Source organism: Poecilia formosa, unplaced genomic scaffold (assembly GCF_000485575.1).
Source record: "Poecilia formosa unplaced genomic scaffold, Poecilia_formosa-5.1.2 Scaffold38, whole genome shotgun sequence".
Taxonomy (NCBI): domain Eukaryota; kingdom Metazoa; phylum Chordata; class Actinopteri; order Cyprinodontiformes; family Poeciliidae; genus Poecilia; species Poecilia formosa.
This window is the reverse complement of record NW_006799977.1, coordinates 154,666-177,542: the sequence shown is the minus strand read 5'-3', so window position 1 is coordinate 177,542 and position 22,877 is coordinate 154,666. Positions and strand designations below refer to the sequence as shown.

The 22,877-nt window shown below is 37.0% G+C and overlaps 1 protein-coding gene across 2 annotated transcripts in view; it reads right to left on the bottom strand.

Moving 5' to 3' along the window:
* LOC103137188 (ephrin type-B receptor 1-like) overlaps positions 1–22,432 on the bottom strand; it is a 103,798-nt gene extending 81,366 nt beyond the window's left edge. The window contains exons 1-2 of one of the 2 annotated variants that reach the window (XM_007550806.2): positions 22,339–22,432; positions 21,014–21,300 (exon numbers count right to left, since the gene is read on the bottom strand). In XM_007550806.2, coding sequence (XP_007550868.1) covers positions 21,014–21,110 — 97 coding nt within the window. In that variant the 5' untranslated portion in view covers positions 21,111–21,300; positions 22,339–22,432. Of the gene's footprint in view, positions 1–21,013; positions 21,389–22,338 lie in introns of those variants that run through there. The other variant, XM_016670860.1, reaches the window with a different exon arrangement.
* Positions 22,433–22,877: the final 445 nt, after the last annotated feature.

Genomic DNA, 22,877 nt, shown 5'->3' with positions numbered 1-22,877 from the left:
AAAATAATAAAAAGGACAAGAATGCAGAAATGCAAGTAAAAAACTATTTGTGATCTCCAGAAAAGCATTGTGAGTATTTGTGTTCTTGATCCTGGCAAGTGCTACTTGCTCATTTTCTCTACATGTTCATATTTCTCCACATTAAAACCAAAAAACTCCAACATATTTTACTTAAAGTTGTGGGGAAAAAACAGATCTTTAATTTTAGTCCTTTACTCTGGTGGAAACTTTATCAACACCACAAAAAAATAGTCTTTTATGGAAGAGTGGTGAGAATAAATTGCTAAAAGAAAGACATGATCCCCCAGTTTAATGTTTGCAACAAGTCATGTAGGGAATGCAATAAGTAAACAAAGGTTCTCTCATTTCACATTACTTTTTAACTTTATTGACTTTATTGATCAGCCAACAAAAACTAACGCTGAACACGCCATCTCCATGGCGACAGGCAGCAGTGCCAGTGTCATGCTATGGGGAGACGTTTCTCCCAACAGAGAGGGAAATTAGAGTTTTTAGGAAGACTGATGGAGCTAAAAATATAAAATCCTGAACTAAACAATTTAGAGGCTGCAACAGATTTGAGAACGAGGCAGAGGTTCATTCGACAAACCGAAACATACGGAGGGAAGACAAATGGTCAAAAATGTCATTTTCATGTAGACGCACTCAGAAAGATTTGCAACAAAAGGTCATTCTGACTGAAAGAAGGTGCATGCTATACTTTTATGATTTTTATATTTTTTATTTACAATTTTCAAAATGAAATGTGTATGTATTTTGTTTGACATGTGACAAATTATAAACAAAGGCTCAAGTGTTGTGAATGATTTTGCATAGCAATTTTACATCTGGGAATAAAAACGATCCGTCTGAGAAATAATATAGAAAAGAAATTAATCTACATATTAATGTCCACAATTTTTCACAATGTTGTTTCCCTGTTTCCTAATTAACTCCGAGACGTTTTCGATAAATAGTCGTCTAGATGTTTATAATGTGGAGTAAAGCACACAAATTAGAAAACTAATGTGAAATGCAGCATGGAGTCAGAGTGATTCCCTCTCTGAGCTTTCAGGTGTGAAACTGGGATTTTCTCCAAGCAGAAAGTCAGAAGTAAAATAAGTGACAACAAAAAAAGTCAGAACTGCCAAATGCATTCAGTACAAAGCTCCAAACGCCAACATGTAATCTTTCAGCCTCATCGAAAAGCCTTAATGCCCCACATTTTTCATCTAATCAATCTTAAATAAATATACTTCTATTTAATATTTCTTTGACACTTTGACATGGAAACTAATAATTTAGAAATCCCCAGGAGTCAGTTAGAGGGAGCATAGGAAGCCTTTGTGCTTCATCAAAAGACTCTGAAGCAATGTTGAACTGAGCTGACAAGGAAATGAGTGTATTGAGCTTGAACAGTGGTGGCATCCACACTTTACAGAGAAACGGTGACAGGCTGATCCTCCATGAAAAGAAACTCCCACAATTCCACTTACAGCTTATTTACATGCTGAACTGAGGAAGGAAAACCCTGAAGCCAGCGAATGTAAACCGTTCAGCCGAACAAGCTCTAAAAATATCATTTGTACGACAAAATAATATATGAAAAGTTAAAAAATACAACTACATATTCAGCACTTTTTAAGATTCATCTATTGTCCAAATTATATCTTTATAGGAACCTGGGCTTAATTCAAACCATTTAATTAAGAGTTGGCATGATTCATTATCTCATTTTTGCATCTTTGTGAGCCAGCAGCTGCACTCAGTATAATTTCATATGAGGCATTAGATAAGATGTATAACGTTGATCATGTAAATAGACCGTTCCCTTCATAAAGTAGGTAAAATTAATCCCAATTACATTTTTAAACACACTTTAGGTGAGTTTAATGTCTTTACAAAATGCTCTCACTTTACTTAAATATTTCTGTAAATTACAGTTTGACATATTTTTAGTTTCTGACTAGATGCAATATGGAGATTTAAGATGAAGAGAAGCCAAAGAGACTTTAAAGACTTGCAGCTCATTGCCTAACCATTGTCTAATTACTGTTTGAGAGGTTCTTGTGTCATCAGAACCCATAAATTATTTATATGTTGAATGATTAATTAGCTTGATTGTATTGTAAAGACAATCGCAACAAGATCTAGTGAAAAGGAAACATGAATTTGCTTTTTAAGTTTATTATTTAGGAGGAAGTTTTGCCTATTCCTGTTCACAGGCCGAACACCTGGTCCAGAAAACAAAGGCTGCCAGTTTTACCCATCCCCCTCCTCACATCCTCAGTATTATTTGTCCCCTCCAGCTCCCTTCATTTTCATCAAAGGGGTGGTCTGGTTATCTAATTTGTTTTCTAAAAAAAAGCAAACCTTTAAAAATCTGTTTATCACAACACAGCATATGACTTAGCCCGTCTCCCAGGAGACTGCTGGAAATAGATAAAATGTTCAAAGTGAGAAAAAGATCTCAGCGGACCGCAGAGTCTGAACTCTATCTTCCCCGACAATCTTCATCCAGCAGGTCAGTCTGTGCACAGAAAGACATCCGCTAGCTCAGTGAGACACCTTATGCTAACTCTGAACCGCCGGTGCTTGAGCACACATGCTTGCACAGTTTGAAGTTGAACCATGTTGAGCCACAGACGCTACCGGACACACAGCAGACCCCAAAATGTATCTCGGCCCTGCAAGAGGAGGAAGATTAGCAGAAAGATAAAGTAGGTATTACCTATAAGGTCAGGAACACTGACGCGTTTGGCTACATCTCTGAATAATGGATTAGTTTATCGCCCAACTCCAAAGCCAACATTTATTTATTTATTTATTTATTTTTTTTGCATAATTGATTGACTGATACTCTGAAATGTTCAAAGCTTGGAAAACTGTTTCATAACCTAAGCTTGCTTTAAAATTCTCCACAATGTTTTGTCTGCTCTGTTCCTTGGTTTTCATTTTGCTGATTTTCTCTCAGACCTTCACAGAGGATACGATTTTCATCACTTCCTAAGGAAAAGGTGTTGCACAAACATCATCTTAGGCTTCCCACTCAGTTAAGCTGTTTTTTATTTAACACATTGAAGTTCTGCAACAAAATACAGAAACGCTCAATGTCTATGAATACATAGAGATAAGAGAACATATGATTTCTTGAAGGAACAACCCTAAAAAGTCTTACATCTTCTATAACAATCCCAGTTTCTGTTTGAACCAAAAAAAATCCAAGTAAACAAGACAAAACAAGCAGTTTAGAGTCTTGTACTTTAAATGAACAGGTTGCATAAAATTTGAAGGTGATAATTTTCTCTCACATAGAGTAATACTTGTTTTTCGCAGCATTGAAGTGCTTTAAAATGTGCTATGTTAGACCTGCTGTTATTTAATCAAGTGTTAAGAGGCCACTTCTGCACATTTTACAGAAGTGCTGGGGAAATCTAGTGCATGGATGCTTATAACTCGTGTTAGTTATGAAATCATTCAGATTAGAGTTAAAAAGAGGTAGGTGGTGTAACTCAGGCATCATCACAGGAAAATCTAGGATTGTTTTGATTGGAGAGGTTTGAAGCCGACTGTGGCTCTTACCCACAATGATGGAGCTGCCATGTTTAATTTGATTTTAAAACCTCTAACACGCTGAAACGGTTGTGATTATCTATTATTTACTCCTCCACATATTAACAGGCAAAAAGCTGGATTGATAATTTAACTAGAAAAATGTTACGTTATGTTTCTCAAACTTAAAGTTTGCAGTACCAAGTTAAAAACCTGTTGGTTCCTCGTTTAGTCTTAAAATGCCAATTAATGCTTCATCCTGAGAAACAAACTAACCACATCACTGACAGTAAATACATGTAAAAAAAAAACTTTACATTCTGTTTAAATCATCATATTTTTAGATTTTGTCATATGTCTAGTAATATGAGAAGAACCTCAGTTTAACTCGGTCTGTGCCCAACATGAGCTCCACAAATAAAAGATCCACAGTGGTTTCAAAATAAAAGGCACTTTATATATTGAAGCATCACATAACATAGCATTGAACCAGTAAAACATTTCCTTCAGTTTCTTTTTTAGTTGGTGTGTAAACATGCCTTAAAGAGTTTTCATCATTAAAGACTCCTTTACGTTTAGTCTTTACTGTTAGCATTCATGCTCAAAATTATGGTCAATTTACATCTATATCTACCCATTTCACAAAACTACAGTAGGGGTTCTTTTTTAATGTTGCTGCACAATATACTAAAGTGCAATTGTCATTGTAATTTCACAATATCACAATCATAGCAAACTAATATGATTGGTAGAGAAGATTTTAGACGTCAGGCGTTCACACTGGGCTTTTTGATCATTTATTAGAGGAACTCCATCTGTCTTTAATGTCTGCACCTCATGTTTGTCTTCAGTGGCTGAGAAGTCCATAGAAAGTGGTACGTAAACAAAGGAAAGCTAAAAAAAAATGTGTTTTTATTTGTCTGATGTTCTGTTGAGATTAAATCCAGATGTTCCCTAAGATGACCCACAATTACAACTACAGTTTATCAAAAGGTCGTGTCGTCCATTATTTAGTAGTATAGCTATTTTTTCTGTCAGGAAACACAATATTCTGCTGGCAAGTTAAGCCAAACAAATGATTCTTAAACAACTTCAGCCCTAAGAAAGAACCTTTAACTTTCTAAGCCTCTTTGCTCCTTGAGATACAAACTGGAGGAGGGTCAGGCGCTCCGGGTGGTTTGGAGAAAGAAAAGCAGAAACACCGTAACAAGCTATGCTCACTGACACAAATTGAAATAAATGAAACTTTCAGAAAAACTGCCCTGAAGAAGAAAACTTTCATCTGCTTTTCCAGTTTCTAATCTGCAATGTTATCCATGTCATTCTGATTTCTGCTGCACTCGTCATCTTTGCCTTAAAGACACCGTTTTCATGCTGCCTGCCACTGTGTGGGTGTCTGTGCGTTTCTGTATGGATATGCATTCAAGCTGTAACAGACAACAGCACTTGACTTTGACACTGGCACTAACTCACACACACACACACACGCACACACACGCACACACACACACACCGGCTGACTCAGAACTGTTTCTATGTCTTCTCCTTGAGCGACCCTGAGGGCTTCGACACAACAGCTCCTCCTTGAATCTGTTTCCTTACTTCTTATCTTGCTCCCTCTTATTTTTGGGGTATTCAGGCTAAATTTCTCAGCATCAAAGGAGCTCTTGTGTCCTTTTCTCACTTTAACTCTTTTTTGATGCATTTAAAAAAAATCATATTGTTCACAGAAAGTTGTGAAAAGTGAAAGAAAATGTCATAACGCTTCAACACTCAGCGGAAGTGCTGCCACTCATTTCTATTCTCAAGACATAAAGAAAAGTGTAAATACTGAACTTTCCGTCAAATACTTTATGGAAAATGCTTTTTCCCCCTACTAATTTAAAACATTACTTTCTTTCAGAAATAAATGGCTTTCACCTACCAAATTTTGATTTTAAGAACTAAACATTTATGAATAAACCTAGACCTTTATGAAATGTTAATGGGTAAACAAGTCTAGAACTGCATGACTTTACTCTGCATTTTGCATGAATTAGAACAATGTCTAGCTTTGCTCATGGCTATTTTGCCCTTTGTTAAAATGTCTCCTTGTTAAAAGGAGCATGCTGAGTTGTTAGACTCTGCACATACTTTCTCTGGATTAGGAACCTGCTGCAAAGCCAATTACTTAATACAACTGACTGGATATCCTTTTATATCCATATTACTTTAGCAACTGGAAACAAACAATCAGAGTTTGACAGTCTGAAGTCAGTCTGCCCAAATTCTTTATAAAGAAACATGAATATATTATGAAAATATATTTACAACTCAGTTGTAAAATGACTGCGTCTGTGTATGAAACAGATTTAATGTTAGACATGTGCAATAGAGTATCAGGAGTACATTTATACATACAAAAAAATTTAATTTCCCTCATTTTCAAGGAAAAATGAGTAAAATTAAGAAAAAATTTCTGTAAAGTCAAAACGTCATAAATTTGCACAAAGAAATCCATGATTAAAGGCAAAAACAGGATTTTTTTGGATATTGTTTTGTCAGAAATCATAAAATTATGTGAAATTAATCCCAAAATGTATGAGTTTTTGGTGGAAATTTATTGCTCTGTGGTCATTTTTTTAAATCTTTTTCATAAGCAGTTACAGTAAAAACACTAGTATACAGATTTATCACATAAGACAAACAAATGTGAAATTTTACTATTTAAAATTCTGAAAAAGTTGTATAATTAACTTTTAGGTGATAAAGATTTAGCTTTATCAAATTACCTTTCTTTGGAAAGGTAAACTCAGTTTATGAGCAATATTTTGATTTCTAGATACATAATTAAACTGACTGTTCAAATTCTTACAGCTTGAGATAAAATAATTAAAGTCGACCTATCATGCTTCTTGAACATATTAGGATAGGTCTGTTCATTACATTTAGCACAAAATCAGTCTTAGATAATGAGATTTCACTCAGTTCTTCCCGTTTTCAGCTCCTTTCAGAACCAACTGTTTTCCTGTCACTTTAAATCCAAATAAGCTCCTGCTGGCCACGCCCACCAACTCCACCATTATACAATCGTACATCTTTGAAAAGCATAATTGGAGCCTCTGCACAACCAACAAAAATACAGAAAGTGGTTTCTGAATGGCAGGTCAACAAGAAAGCATTTGTCTTTTCCAGCAGCCATTGTACAGTGAATAAAGTGGTAAAACCAGCTGACCAAAGGTGCTGGAGCTGAGCTTGGGTTGCTAGGTGACGGGCAGTGCCTGCTGATTTGTGAGTTTTGAAATGGGTCATTTTTTCAGATACCTAAAACATCAACTAGTCAGAACCAGCAAATGCACATACAAAAATATGCAAACTGCGAATTTCACATCATATGTCCTCTTTAAACTCCTTGTTCTTAAGTTGGGGATTCTTGTATCACTTGACCTTTGTCCACTCTTAACTGAGTGGACAAAGAATCTCTGAATGACTTTTGCTCGACCCAGTTTCAAAGTTTCTTCTCAAGAAAGGCACTGGCTGTTCATCTTTTCACAGTAGTCCAAAAAATAATAATAAAGAAAATTATCAAACAATCTGGGGAATTAATAGATTCTTTTTTAACTGCGTAGGTCAGAACAGTGAAGTGTTTACATCTAACAGGTGTGGTCAGATTCAGTGTTTTTCTTAATGCCACAGTATGAAGACCAACAATATTTTTCTGATGATAATATTTCAAAATTCAGAACTGTAAATCTATTAAGTACAACTTAATTTAAATAAATGCTGTCTTTGAAAACTGAACTAGCTAATACCATCCAGCAGCCAGTGTAGGTGTAAGACAAAAAGAGGTAATAATTGAATTTTCTTGCTCTTATGGTGCCCAAGGTGGGACAGATATTGTGAATATAGCAAAATAATAGATTTATCTAAGTGAACTTGAACTAGTGCAAGATCCAAATAATTAAAAAATAATAATTTCTTCCTGAAATTGATTTTCCAAGTAAGGAGAGGGATGAAAGGATTGGTGTGGTGATTAGCAATGCTGCCTCACAGCAGAAAGTCACTAATTGGAATCTCGGCATGCAGACGTTGGCTTGCCACGTTGGCCATATCTTGCTGAAAAATCACTTGTAAGTTAGTTTTGCCTTATTTCAAGATATTAGCACTAGAAACTAGACCAAATATTCTTGGTAAGTGTCTGTGTTTTTGCAGTGTAGTTACTGAAATTTTATAGAAATTGTATGAGTCGTGTTGCACAAATACATTTTTCTTGCCAACATTTTCTGAGCGCCGGTGGAAATCCTCTTTACTGCAAAGCCGCACGGAACTAAGCTTCATTTCCATTTCTTTCTGCCTCCAATTTAATGCATATTGCACTAAAAATATAAAAAGTATTGTTTAAAATCACAGAAAGGCTGATCAGTAGTCCCACAATACATACACAGCTGTAGTGTGTGACATTTGCGCTAGACAAATGGCAACACGGGGAGTACATGTGTCGAACCTGAACAGAGTTTGTTTTTTTTTATTCCTGCGGTCCGTCTCCTTCTGTTCCTGAGCAGAAACACTGAATGTCTCGCTGCTCCAGCAGAGCGGCTTAGCAGCCGACAGAACAAAAGTCTGCGGCTGTAAAAGGCCAGTGTCAATGAAACCGAGTGAGTGTGAAGCTGCTACAAAAGAGCGCAGATGCTTGGTCACCCTACTGTGAGCTGATAAGGTGCTACCTGAAAGTAGAACAAAAAGACTGGAGGTGCAGCGCTAAAAACTGAAAACTACACAATTAAAGGACAATCACAGAACTTCCAGAAAATCCAGGGTGTTATTCATCTTATTCTTTCCCAGAGAAGTTAAAATACTTCATCTGCGGGTAAAGACTGTTGAGTTATGTCTGAAATACACATTTAATTTAATTTAACTTGAGTTATGTTACCAATTCAAACCATTTCAACAACTGAATCAAAAGTGATGCAGCACTTTTAGTTTCTATAAACCCAAACGGTAATCGATGTGTTATGTTCCCCAGTTCCATGGTTTTCTGTCATTAGGACAAAAATGGGCTTCACCAATAAAATGCAACACATCAACTCTGATTGCTCTACACAACAAGATGGGGGGTTTTCACCATCACACAAATCATGCTGGAGGATTGAGAGAGGTCCAACTGTTTTCTGTCATTTACCTGTAAGTGTTGCTAAGAGTCGATCATCATGACCAACCCATGTATGTTTATCAGCTTGAGCTCCCACTGGATGAACGTGTGATTACTGCTGCTGCTGGTTGAAAAGCACCGCTTGACATTTTTAACCCAGCATTTCTAAGAGACTTGCTTTTCCTTTCGCTGGCTTCATGATTTACTCCTAGACGTACACAGTTTGGGAGAAAATATCAACCCTAAGCTTTAGGAGTTATAGTTGCTAACGTGGCTTACAATCTGAAGTCTTGTTCACATCTGCAGGTGATTAAAAGTCTCCCATCTTTGCTGCAGTCTGCTTAACCTGATGGCGACGCTTCACTAAAGCATGGCTGAATCTAATGGTGGAGGCGCAGAAACATCCACTTTTAACCGCAAATACCCAAAACAAAGCAAATACAAAACAGCCCACAAGTATTTCCATCACTAAAAACCTCAGGTTGAGGTGAAGTTTGAAAAAAATGAATAGGGAATTACTCTGGGATTTCTACAGCAGCACAGCTTCGACGTGTCTGAGCCTCTGAAACTGAGTAACTTGCAGAAGAAACTTAATTTTATCAAGTTGTGTAGTTTCACATGAATGAAAGCCTGATTAAAACTGCAGTCAATCATTGTAGCAGAATCGTAAAAGAGGCTGCAAGTAGCCAACAAAGCTTCCTGAAAGGAAATAGAAAAATTCAGACGTTTAGTTGCATTATAAATGTGTTCACTTATTAGAAATTAAATAAAAAACAAAACATACATTTCCAATCTTCTAACCATAAAATAAAAATATCAATGAAAAGTATAAATGGTTATTTTATTGTTTATTTAGTTAAAATAATTTTTGTTTAGCATGCTAAAATGCATTCAAAAAGCATTAGTATATTTTCTGTTCAAACATCTACTGGGAGACCAAAAGTTACCAAATCATGACCAATAATTTTCATTTTTAAAATAACTGAAATTCCTGCAACTGATCTGCTTTTTAGAAAACTTTTTAAGGACATACATTATCAAAAAAAGCTAAAATCTGAATTTAAATCAAAAAGGAAACAGACATGCACAGTAACAGAAGTGACTGCAAAGTTTGTTTTTTTACTGCTCAGCATTAATATCCAATAACAAAGGTGATTAAAATTCTAGATGAGGCTCCGTTTCCTCCACAACCTTTTCAAGGTGAAGCAAAATAACTGATGTGTAATGTCTCCTCCGTCATGTCTCTCCCCTCTTCTTCTGCGGCTCACTGCTTCGTTCCAGCATGGCTATCTGTGAGACCATATGGCCACGGCAGGAACCCCGAAGAGGCTGGCAGAGGGCCCACTTACAACCAGCAAATAAATAATGGGCCATTATGTTCAATCATATGCTGAGCTATACAGGTCTGCAGCTCAGAGCTGCAGCATGGAGAAAACTGGAAACGGCGCAATACATCTGGGAAGCCACAAAAGGATCCTGCATGTGGCATTTTCTATACCGCTGAGGACTTTTGTAGTCGGAGTATTGCTAAAAATGGATCTTCTCTGTCAGCGACATTATTACAGTTGTTGATTTCGTGTCAGTCTGTTGGTACCATGTCTTAAATGTAATGAGAATAAATCCAACATTTTATTCTATTGGAGTTTGTGTGTTTAAAAAGAAAAAGAAAATCACTGAAACATTACTTCATTTAAAAGGAAAGATTCGTTTTTTCTTTTAATGATTGCCTTCCGTGATTAATTGTGTGGGTTTGCACAACGCTCAGGATCATCAGCAGCTATCCCTTACAATGAACATGCACATGGCGACAGTGGGAAGAAAAATGAAGCTGAAACAAGCCTCCAGCAGAACCTGGTATAGGGAGAACCAACATGTGACTGCTGTGATCCAAAGAAAAGACGGAAAATCTGATTTATAACCCTCCAACGTCCATCAAGTCAGAGAAGTACTGGAGAATACCATATTAAGGAAAGCACAAAAATGATTTTTCCTACAAATAAAGCACACAAGAAGAAATCCTAACGTATTTTATTTGGGTAAATCTTGCTTGGAATCATAATATATCCTCTTGATCCCACAATCCCAGCTGCATGTTCTGAAAGCACACTCAGCCCTCGCTGACTAAACTGAAACAACACAACTAAAGTGACCTACAAAGAAGGAGCTGAAGAAACATAAAGGGGTTGAGAAGAACAGTTTATTCTAAACCATCATGACTACGTCACAAACTTCTCATGTGATCTGATCTTACTTTTCCTGATAATTTAGACTCAACATCAACCTACTATTCTGTGTCAGTCCTCACCAGAGATGGAAGATTCAGCAGATGGAGGATTGAAATAAATGACTTGATTTGCATAAACAAATCAAGGTTTGTATTGAATTCTTATTTTCCAGTCAAATGTAAACAAATTAGTTATAGATTCAATTGCAAACAATAAAAAAAAATAGATATACATTTGCCTTTTAAAAACATTTTTGTTATTCCGTGCAATATCCATCCCTGCTTATGAAATATTCCAAGAAATAAAAATAAATAGTAACATATTTTTATATTTCTCGCTTGCTTCCAGGTTTTTCCTTTCTAAAATTAAGGTAATCGCGTGTGTTCTTATAACATTTCTTCTGCAGGACTGTCAGGAAATAATTTTGTCTGAAACAAAGGGTAATTGATGCTAACACTTACCTTGCATGATGTAAAAGAAAATCAATACGGGAGACAGCAGAAATCAAGGAGCCTGCCACTGCCATCTCCCTAACACAGGCGAATATTGATGTGACTCTTTGAGCTGCAAATTAGTTGAAGTGACAGAATAATGGACCCCCAGTGAAAGGAAAGGAGAGAATTTAGGTGAAAACAAAAGATTCTTTCATTCCTTTATGCCCACCAGCTCTCTCTCTTCTGTAACACTATCAATTATACTTTCATACCAGAGAAATATAATTTATTAAGCTGGTTCGTGATGCAAATAAACTGAATCATTTTATAAAGCTCAATCCATCCGCTGCAGAGACCAGCTGGTGCTTTTACACAAGATAAATTATTACTCTTATTGTCTATATTGATTGTGATTTAGAGGTTTATTAAATGAGATGTCAATTTGTTCCTTCATATTATAAGTAAAACATTTTTTAGAGTGGTCGAATTGTTTAGGGTTGTGGCAAAGAGGCCTTCCACCCTAAATAATCAAAATGCAACTGAAAACATGAAAATGAGTGTTGCAATACCAATAAATGTAATTTTTAGTGATACATAAAGAATGCTGCCTATAAAAATGTAACAGAATTTAAATAAAGAACATTCTTTTTGTTCAAAAGAAATTCTACTTTTACGTAGTTTTATTCGCCCGTCTCATTTCTTACCAGATAAAAACTTATTGGTTAAATAAGCTTTAAATTAATTTATTTAAACTTAAATAACTTGGAGTCGAGGAAGAATTGACTTACGGTAATCTGACATCAAATATCAAAGAAAATCAAAAGGTGTCAATGTGCTAAAAATATCAGCGATGAGGAGAACAAATGACCTACGCAACAGCTCTAAAATGTCAAATTATGCAGATTTTCAGTCAAGTGATTGAATGAGTGACTAGCCAGACATGCATGTAAAACCAGAGTGCTGTCAATGGGTGTTAGTTATCAAATAAATGTCACAAAAGCTAAAAAAAAATGTTGCTGTTCAGTTTGATTTGCCTCAGAAAGTGGAACTTAGATCTGGTGATTACATCACATCCACACAGGATTAATGCACATCCCTCAAAATACATAATATTCCCAATATCTGACATATTTTGATTAGTCACTGCAAAATATTTTTACAGATGATGATAATATGAGTAACAGATAAACAAGAAGCGTTTATAAAGCCTAAAAAAAAAACCCTCAGTTTTTACATTCCCATAGAAATTCATTTAGACTTCGTTAACCATTACATTCCCCATCTGGGCTTTGCTATATCTACTTCTCTCCAAGCTGGGTTCTGTCTACAGAGGGAAAGGAGTCACACTTGGAGCAATTATAATAACCGCTAAAAAAGCTGTGCACCTAAAATATGATTACTATAAAGTGCTGAAAGGGTGCGCAGTTAAAAATTACAGTCTTACATCCAGTCTATGCAGCCAGGGAGGCTCTCTTCTAAAAGTCATTAAAGATGTGACATGTTTCTTTATGTCATTCATTATACCTCTCAAACACAAAACGAAGCAGTGTTGGTGTTCCTCACTTTAGTTCTCTTGCAGGATTTGCTAATTGCCACGGCGCTAACTGCTAGTAGCAACACAATCGGACAATTTCTCCATATTACAATGTGTGTAACGAATTTGATAAAACACAAATCATCAGAAGGACCAACATATAAGCAGCCATTTCATTCCCAGACATATTAATTTCTGCTAATTTTAAGAAAATGATTGATACTCGTCTCTCTCGGTTATTTATCTTAAGCTCCAGGATTCCAAAAACACCCAAACATCTTTTAGAAAATAGATTAAATTAAATACTATGATCCAAAGACACAGAAATAACATTAATCTTATTTACAAATTTAATTATCAAATGTTTACTTTAAATAAAATAAATCCTACTGTACTGGATTGCACCCAGTTATGTACTCAGTGACGTCAGAACAAACAGGAAATGCTTTCTCGTAATGTACATTTGCCAGAAATGTACATTTAATAAATCGGAAATTCTAGTAAACTAATAATAATTCAATAGTGATCATTTAAAAAGAACAAATATTTGGTTATAAACTGCAACATAATGCAAACAAACCGGAGATACAATATGAAGCAAAGCTACAATAACTGTGAAATAATATACAATAAATATGTGAATAGATAGAAAAGTACAATCTCAACCACTTTGTCACAACAGTTTATAATGTTAACTTTTACTCATTTTTGAACATCAGAGATCAATTGTGACCCATTTCTGATTAGAAATCTGGAAAATCTGATTTCTAAATACAAATAAAATATTTTAATACAAAATCCTCCTCACCGGACATTTTGTTCTTTACTGATATGCTTTATTGATGGTACTTTTCTTTATTTTTGTCGGTGGCCTTAAAGCTGTAAGCTGCCTTATTTGCTTCAGAACAAAAATTAGTTCATAATTTTTATTTTTAAAAAAAGTATTTGTAAAGATATTCAGTTTGACACCATTTTTCTTCTTCCAGAGTCCAGAACATGATGTCCAAGCTGCATTTACAGGTATCACTAAACGCTCAGTTTAGACATGGTGCACACCAAAAAAAATCTTTCCCCTCCATGTCTGACTGTGATAAAATGGACCAACATGATGTTCTTCTTCTTCTATGTTAGAAAGAGGGAACTGATAGTGTGAAAATTAACAGAAAATGTGTGAAGTTTCATAGTTAAGGACCGATTTTCACACTAATGTAACTAATTAATAACATTTCTGTAAACATTAGGCATGTTTTGTTAGAAATGACTTCCTGGACCAGTGAAAGCTGTGAAAGCGACGTCTGAAAGCCTCTGGGTACGGAGTGCAAAGTCTAATATTGTACTGACAGATCGAAAATTGCCTCTTAACGTCCAATAGGCCATGAAAAATACAGCAACAGATTCTGGGCCTCTCAGCCAAAAGTAAATATTCCCACTGCTTCCAAGTATCTCACAGAAGAAAAAAATGAATATATTCTGAAACAATCTGGATGCTGCATGGAGATAAATATTAAAAAACCGAAGGCAGTCCCTGAGGAAAACTTAGACTGGAAAACAAACATGAGTAAAAGCCTCAGGACGGGTCCAAAGGCTCTTCTTCCAAGCCGGTACTTTTCCTTTCAACTGTCTGTCACATTGATAAACTGTCACGAGATGAACACAGAAACAGCATCTTTAATACATGAGCTAACAGAGCAGGCTGCAGACTACAGTATGTATGTATTTTTGGAAGCCAGCCTGTTAAAATGTCATTTGGCGTCTGCGCATCTTTTCGCAATGAGAGCATAATTGATTTCCAAAGTCGAGAACATAATTATTTATGTTGCAAATGCCAACACTAACTATCACAGCTATTCCTGCTAACAGCAACATCTAAGGCCAGATCTCTGATGTTTAACCTTTAGCACATCACAGGGTGACACATGGAGTGGAGCATGTTTGTGTTTGGGCTCCAGGGAAAAGCCCTGAATCGGGTTATTAGGAGGGGAAGAAATGATGCATGCAGTGCAGTCAGACATCCACAGTGCAATTCACTTTTAGCCTCCATGGTGTGGATGAGTAAAGCCAGTCCATGAATTCTCAAACAGGCCCAAACTAGAATCTCCTGCATGAAAAAAAAGAGCTAAATTAAGTCTCCAACCCTTTGACACTCAACACTGGCACAAATCAGCACTTTAGGTGGCAGAGTCTGCTGCTGACTGGACATTTAGGTCAGAAACAGAGCGACTTTGCCACCTCTCCCAGAGCTTGTTTGTGGGATATGTAGCACTTATACTAAATAATATCCGCTGGGTCAGGCGTTGCATTGACTTTCAGAATAAAAGGGTCAAACGCAGGATTACTGAAGAGCCATTTAGGCTCGCTGAGTAGGTGGAAATCCTGGAAGAACACAAAGGTCAGGGAATGAGGCAACATTCAAGCTACGATGGTGAGCGGACGCAAATCCTGCTTACAGCTTTATTTTGTTTGCAGTAGCTTCTTCTGACTACATTCTCGAAAATATACAGTTTTCAACTCCATGGTATAAAAAGCTACTTGGAGATCTCGTTGTAAATCACAGATATGATTCAGTCAAAATCCTTTCAAACACATCAACTCTTTGCAATGAGCTACAAAGAAAATCCCAAACATCGAGAAACGGGAGAACTCCAGGTTGGTGATGTCTAAATAAAGACCAGTGGTGCGAGTAACACTGGATATCTGTTAGCTCTGCAACATAGATGCTACTTTGGCAGACAGGATGACTACAGTTCTCCTCAGTGTTGTAGTAATTCCCTGAAGACCCATTATTGTGGCATCTTTTGCAGCTTTAGAAGTGACAGCACTCTCTTACGAGCTGAACGAGGTGATAACAGACTGAAAGGCTTCGTTCACTTCCTACAACCTCATCGGTAAAACTACAGGCAGAGTACAATTCTGAAACAGCACAGAAAATCAACGTCTTTGTTCACAGCTTCTTCTGTTCACTGATTGGCTGGGTAGAGATTCTACAGGATGAATCCAAGTCAATGGGAGAAAGTCCAGACTGAGATGTGAAGCGACATTAGAATCAAGCAGAAAAGTGTAGGAAGGTAATGGCCATCCTAATCTGACCAGCGGTTTTCCTTCCAAGAAGCTTATTGTTTGATTTGACATTAATTTCATTGCTAAATCCTCATTTGTAAGTAGTTTTGGATAAAATGCAAAAGGATAAAAAAATGTTCAGGTGTGAACATTAAAGATAGTTAAAGTCAATTTAGATAAACTCTATCTATCGTCTCCAAAGGTGTGCATTCTGATCAGATACCTGAACCAACTCAAAGCAGAGCCGAACTTTGACCTCGTCCACAGATTACAGGGCTCCTCAGCCAACCACAATCCATATTTAGATTAGCTCATTATTTTTATTTATAGATTTTGTAATGCAATAAGTCCTGCAGTAGCTTCTTCCATATTTTTTGTAACAAGAAAAAACTGAAAAAAAAGCTGAAACACCTTACAGAACGATTACACCATTGGTCCTTCCTAGATACACACCTGACATCAGCTGCAGTCAATTTAATTAACCCAAAGTTACATTTAAATGTCGTCACTGGATTTTCATTACGTTCCCTCATTTGCCTCCATAGTTTGGAGAGAGTTTACAAAAGATCTTTGAACGTGTCAAACAGAAGAGTGGTACAAAAAAGAAATCCACCTCATTAAATAGATACACCATGGTACCGTGAACGCTGCCATCTGTAATTGGAGAACATATGTGAGGCAAACTGACGTTACCTAGAAGAAGGAATCTGAAGCAAATTGCTGTAAGGACAAGACAGAAACTGATGAGGGCTTCTGCTAAAGGAACGGCGAGATTATCTCAGGTTCTGCTTGTATTCTACATGTGACAACAATCTCCTCTACGCTCCATATGCACGGACCAGAAGCCTTTCTTCTCAATAAACCAGAATTTAACGTTTGGGATGCAGTTCAAAGAGGATTTTACTTCTCCACATCACCAAAAGAACGCCATGCTCAGAGTGAAACATGTGGGTAGCAGCCCTGGGGTTAATTTTCTCAGATGGAACAGATGTTTTTTATAAATGGTTTGAAAAAAACAACATAGCTGTGATCCAAAACATTTAGGTATCAGCTGGCAAGATGGAGATTAAGAGAGACTTTGTTTTTCATCACCAAACTGAGTCCAAACTGAGTTGATTTGCATCCAAATCAACAAAAATTTAGTTGATATGGAGAGATCTCAAACAAAAATCTAAATGAGAAACAAAACATAGGCAGCCAGATTTTATATTTAATGTATTTCTCAAACAGATCAGACAGAAGATGAAATAAAAGATGGAAAAAGTTTTGAAATTCTCATTTTTCCCTCCAAGTAAGAATCCAAGACTGAAAGCAGATGACAACAATATCATTGGTCAACTAAGAAGTAGAGGAGATTACACCAACTACCCACTATTCTCCAAATTCTTTCCATTACTTAAGTAAATTTGAAAGAAATATTAGTTAAAATAATAAACAAAGACAATTCATTATTTTTCCTGAAAACGGTGAAAATATTTTGGCTTCAGCCCACGCATAATTAAGCAATAGCCTAATTTTAATTGAGTTATAAAACTCAAGAATTTATTAGCCATAAAGTTGCTTTGTGTATTCATTTATACCTTTCCTCTTTACAGTTTACATTTTAAACCAAAAGACTTTTGATTTGGTTACCAGAAACAAATATAACAGCTTTTTAATTCTGTAAAATTGTCATTTTTAACACCATTTGTCAAGATTAATATAAATATATTTAGCAAATCAAATTACTGATAAGTAAGCGTCGATATATTTCAAAGATGCATCTCTAGTATTTCTGATGGTTCTGGCTTATAACTTCTTAAAAGCAAAAATGTTCCTTCTTAGAAAAGTAGAAATACTAAAACAAAAAATGCCATACTGTCTCACAAGGGCAGTAAACCATGAAATGCCACAGGCAAAATGGCTATTTACCAAGTGCTGCAGTAAACATAATGTTACAAAATCGCATGGAAGAAAAAGGTGTGGTAAGCAGCAGGGATAACGACAGATTTAAGAGGATTGTGACGCAAAGCTCAAGAGTTTGGGGGAAATTTACAAGGAGTGGACTGAATCTGTTCCAGACACAGATGCATCCAGATAAATGGTTGCAACTGGGGCTGTTGTAAACAATTATTTTAGTAATCTATCGATTATTCTGACGATTGAGTACTTGAATAGAAAATATATATATATCTATATATATAATGTAAATGCTGCCATAACAGTTGTATAAATACTGGATGTTATCATCAGCCCAAATTTTCATATTTGTGCATCCCTAACAATCACATTTCTGTCATTTAGAAAATGAACCTCCAACAATAATAGCTCACCTTTATAAAAAGATACGAAGCAGCAGGCTCACTATGACACCAAGAAAATACCTGTACTCCCGTTTTAGTTTATGTATTCATCTTGCATAAACTTAATAGATGAGCTTTCATTTTGCCCTGCCACTTATAGCTTTGGTGTCCATGTCAACAGCAGATTTGGCTCCTTCGTCTCACACAGAAACACATCACCAGCTATGTACTGCCACTCATTTGTTGTGACCAGGATGGTGGTAAATATATTTTTAAATTTGTCTGTAATGCTAATATCAGCCATCACAGCCTGCTGTGTTCTGTGATCCTCTGCTCCACATGTCTACATTCACCTGCCGCGCACTTCACCACCATTTGAGAAATGTTGTCATACTCTATGCATCGCATCAGTAATTTTAGATTACTGGTCCCTCAAAGAGCGACAAAAACCCAGATATTTCCACCTGACCATAAAATCCCCCCAGGTGCCCCAGACCAAACTTGAATGTTATGCTGCTAGCACTTAGCATTCATCAACAAGTGAATGTTGATGAAAGGTACGAGTGAGAGCGATGCGCAACACAAATAATCTGGCCGGTGTGGTTCTTCTTCTTGATTCTTATTGACGGTTGGCAAAAAATCTAAGTAGTGTTACCGCCACCTACTGGTCTGGAGTGCAGACTGTTTCCTATATAGTGATCACATTTACCAGTATTATGCTTTTGCATTTTAAAAAGTGTTTAATTAAGTCCTTTATGTCCAAATTTCAGTCCTGATATTACTCCTTCTATCATCTTTTGAATTTTATAAATCCATCTTCCTTTTCTCTCCTAGTCCCACCATTTTTAAACACAGTAGTTAATAGCAAAACTTAATGAAGCTTTGAGGCAGATAATTTGCCTTTAAGAATTTTAATAATCGAGATACTCGAGTCATTCAAGGACTCGTTACAGCCCTTAGTTGCAGCTACTTATGTTAAGTCAATCTTTAGTTAAAAGCCATAATTATCAAAAGTTTAACATATCAAAAATGCATCTATAGTATAAGACTATTTGAATTTGTGAAATATGATGCACCTGTAAGATGGCTTGAAATAGTAAGACACATAAAACTGCCTATGCAAGACATAAGATATGTAAGGGAGAAAACATAAAGAGCATCAGAGGGTGCTTTTTATGCCAACAGAGTCCAATAAGTGTATACCTCAGCTCATTAGGCACCTACTTACCATGAAAAGGCCACTGTGACCACAAAACAACCCACCACCCACACTGTGCCTACAGTAATTGTCTCACCTCTCTGGCTAAAACCACCTACCTTCTTGTTTTGCCACGCCAACAAATACACAAACTCTAGTAAACACACACACTGGGGGATCCAAATGGCATTCTGTTTAATCAAAATAAAGCTGCCCTTCCACACATTTACATGCCTCATAATAGGTGAGACTAGGCACAGGGCCCGTTGTTACACGCACCATTAAAACACAGCAGTGGACTAATCTAGCACTTCCATAAGCAGCAGCAGAGGCAGCAGCAGCAGCAGAAGGCAACATGGGAGTGGATGCTGCCAGGGAATGAATGCAGAAAAGACAGGAGAGGAAAGCAAACTATGCAACAAGCAAATATTAATTTGGGAAAAACTAAAACAGGCCAGAGGAAAAATCGGTGATGTTTGAGCAAAAGGGAGCAGTTGATAATACTTGGTCAGGAGTAAGTGTGGTTCTACAAGAGGATAATTTAGACTTCAGCACTTTGAGTGGAGGAGGAAGAAGGAGTTCATGCTTGAGAAGCAGACTGGAGAGACATTTTTTGGTATTATACCATTTGGAAAGCCTGAGGCAAAGAATAATGCTGAGAGAAACAACGGGAGAAACAAGCTGACCCTGTCTGAGGACGTAAAGGGTGACCAGATGTGGAGTGATGCAAAGAAAAGAAAAAGAAAGAAAGAAATGAGGAGGATGAAACACTGGCAGAAAAGTAAAACAAAAAGTTTCAGCAGGAGATGTTTGTTGGAGACGAAACAGCAGAAGCCTTGCTTGGCAGGGAGCAGCAGCAGCACAAAACAACAGCGGCAAGAGAAGCAGAAGCAGCAGGAGCTACAGAACGCGATGCTCTGAAAATAACAGGAGATTAGAGTTGGAGGGGCACGCAACATAAGAGGCAGAAGGTGGTGTTTGGAAAGGAGCTGGCGGGGAGATGACGCTTCTGGAAACAGCAGGTGGAGAAAGAGGTGATGCTGGAGAGGGGAAGCAGTGGGGGAGGTAGTAGCATGGGGGCCACCAAGCACCTGTGAGCTATAATTATGATTCACTTTGCTGCTCCAGCAGACTGTGTGATAGCAGAGCTGTGACGGTGTGCTCAGGAGAGAAGAAACATGGGGATGTTTGAAACTAAACAGCACACACCATTATCATAAACTGTTTTCACATCACGCATGCAGGAGGACTGCATGCAACATGACCTGTCAAAATCACACAAATGCACTGAAGAATGTTCAAAGTAGAAAGAGGAAATGATAGTTTGTTGCAAATATTGAACATAAAATATAGTGATAACCAATAAAACGCAATAATCCAATTAGATAGTTGAAAACTTAATGAGAAAAGTCCAACAGTATTACACCAATATCCCAAAACTATTTATTTGGAAACCCAACATGAACTTAAACCAAGTCTGCACCAATTCCTTAAACCAGCTTAGTTGGCATCTTCTAAGTCCCCAGCTTTAACATCTATTAGCCCGTTAATTAACTCCAGGTTTTACCCTGCATCAGTTCTCCATCAACAAATGCCCACCTACCTTCCACTGCGCACACAAGAGTAATCACACAGAGAAGCAGCGCAACCCAAGTGGCCGGAACGGCCAAGATCCCTCCACGCCTGTCCGCTCCCATCATCCGGCCGGCAGAGAATAAAATAGAGAAATCCCAGGGAGACACGCTGTATTCCTCCGGTGAGCAGTCACATCTCAGTCCTCAGTTCGGTGCGTACAGGAACAAGCAGCAGAGTCAGTGGAGGCTGAGAGGAGATAAACTGCTGTTGGATCCGTCTTCTCCCTCCGCTCAGCCCGTTTTCTCCGACACCTTCCTGCCCAATCAGGAGAGAGGATGTCGGCTTGAAAACCAATAACCCACTCTTCCCAACCTGACCCGAGCTGCGTGTCCAATGGTCAGGTTCCCCACACCGCCCCGGGACCTCGGCAGAAGTGGCTAAACAGCGACACTTAGTGGCGAAACGCAAGTTTTCCAAAAGCGCACAGTGCCGTTCTGGATTCCTCCTGAATTTCAAGATTTTTTTTTGATTAATCTCAGGAATTTTCTGAGTTCATAAGGTTATAAAATAAAAATATATATTTAAAAAATCCACTAATGAAAATAAAATGGACTTTTGGGTCTCAGAAATTTCCAAGATTTGAGATTTTTTTTCTAGCAAATTTTGACTTTGAGCTTCGCAATTTCTTCGTTTTTTTTCTAGAAAATTTTTGAAATCTCAAAATTGCAGGAATGTACCGTCTTTTATCCACAGTGCCCATAATATGTCATGGTTTCATGATACAAGTGTGTTTATGTGAAAGATCACGAGGTAAAACATAATTGAAAAGATGAATAAATAGGACTATATAATTTTGTTTTGAATAATTTGTAATTTTATAAAATAAAAAGGCTATGATGCTCATTTGCATTCCAGCCCCTGGGGACAATATTTTGTATTTTCTCTGCAGTTATCGCTGAAAGTGTTGGGATAAGCCTTTGCAATTCTAGAAACTGACATTTTTTGCCCATTCATCTGTAAAATAGCTTTTTCAATTTGCTTTGAGAAAATCTGCAAACTGCAATATTCACATCTTCCCACACATTCTCATTTCGCTCTGGTCTGGACTTTGACAAGGCTCTTCAAATCTCTCAATAGCCTTTGAGCAAAGCCATTCCTCTATAGCCGTAACTATAACTTCAGATTTAATGTTGGTAAACAACATTTTATGTCATAAACTCTACAAAACATCTGTGGTTTGGTCAGAACTGAGGCAGGACAGTCAGAAGTTACAATACTGAGTTACAGAAACACCAAATACTCGCAAAAAAACTAATTGCAGTTTTAGTAAAAAAAAAGATTAACAAAACTTACCACAAAAAAAATCACAGGGAGCCAGAGCAAAGCAAAAACAGGAATCCAAGAGAAAAGACAGCAGAGAACAGATGGAAAAATAAAAGATAAACCAGAAAGGAGTGGCTGACAATATACTGGTGAGGTTGATTAAAAGGACAGATGACTGATTAGAAACGGTTTGCAGGTGTGAGAGGAGAGAAAACGGCACAGGGGGCGAGGGAGAGTTTGCACACAAACTGGGTAACTAGGGAAATTAATTTAACAAATAACTAGGCATAAGGAGCATCATAAGATTTTTATTTTGCAGTTATGCGCCTTTAAAAAGTGGAAAAGTTCAAAGAGTGTGATACTTCTGCAAGGTACTGTAGTCAGTGGACAAAACTGGATTGCTATATTTTTATTTGACACTTGTGACAAACGTTTGTCTAGATGATTCTGCAACAGGTTATATTTGAAGTTTATTTCAGTGTTTTGTGTCTTTGTCTCCCAGTTAATAACAGTGCAGCTTAAAATGCTCAAAATACAAAAATATACAGCAAAGAAATAACTTCTTACAA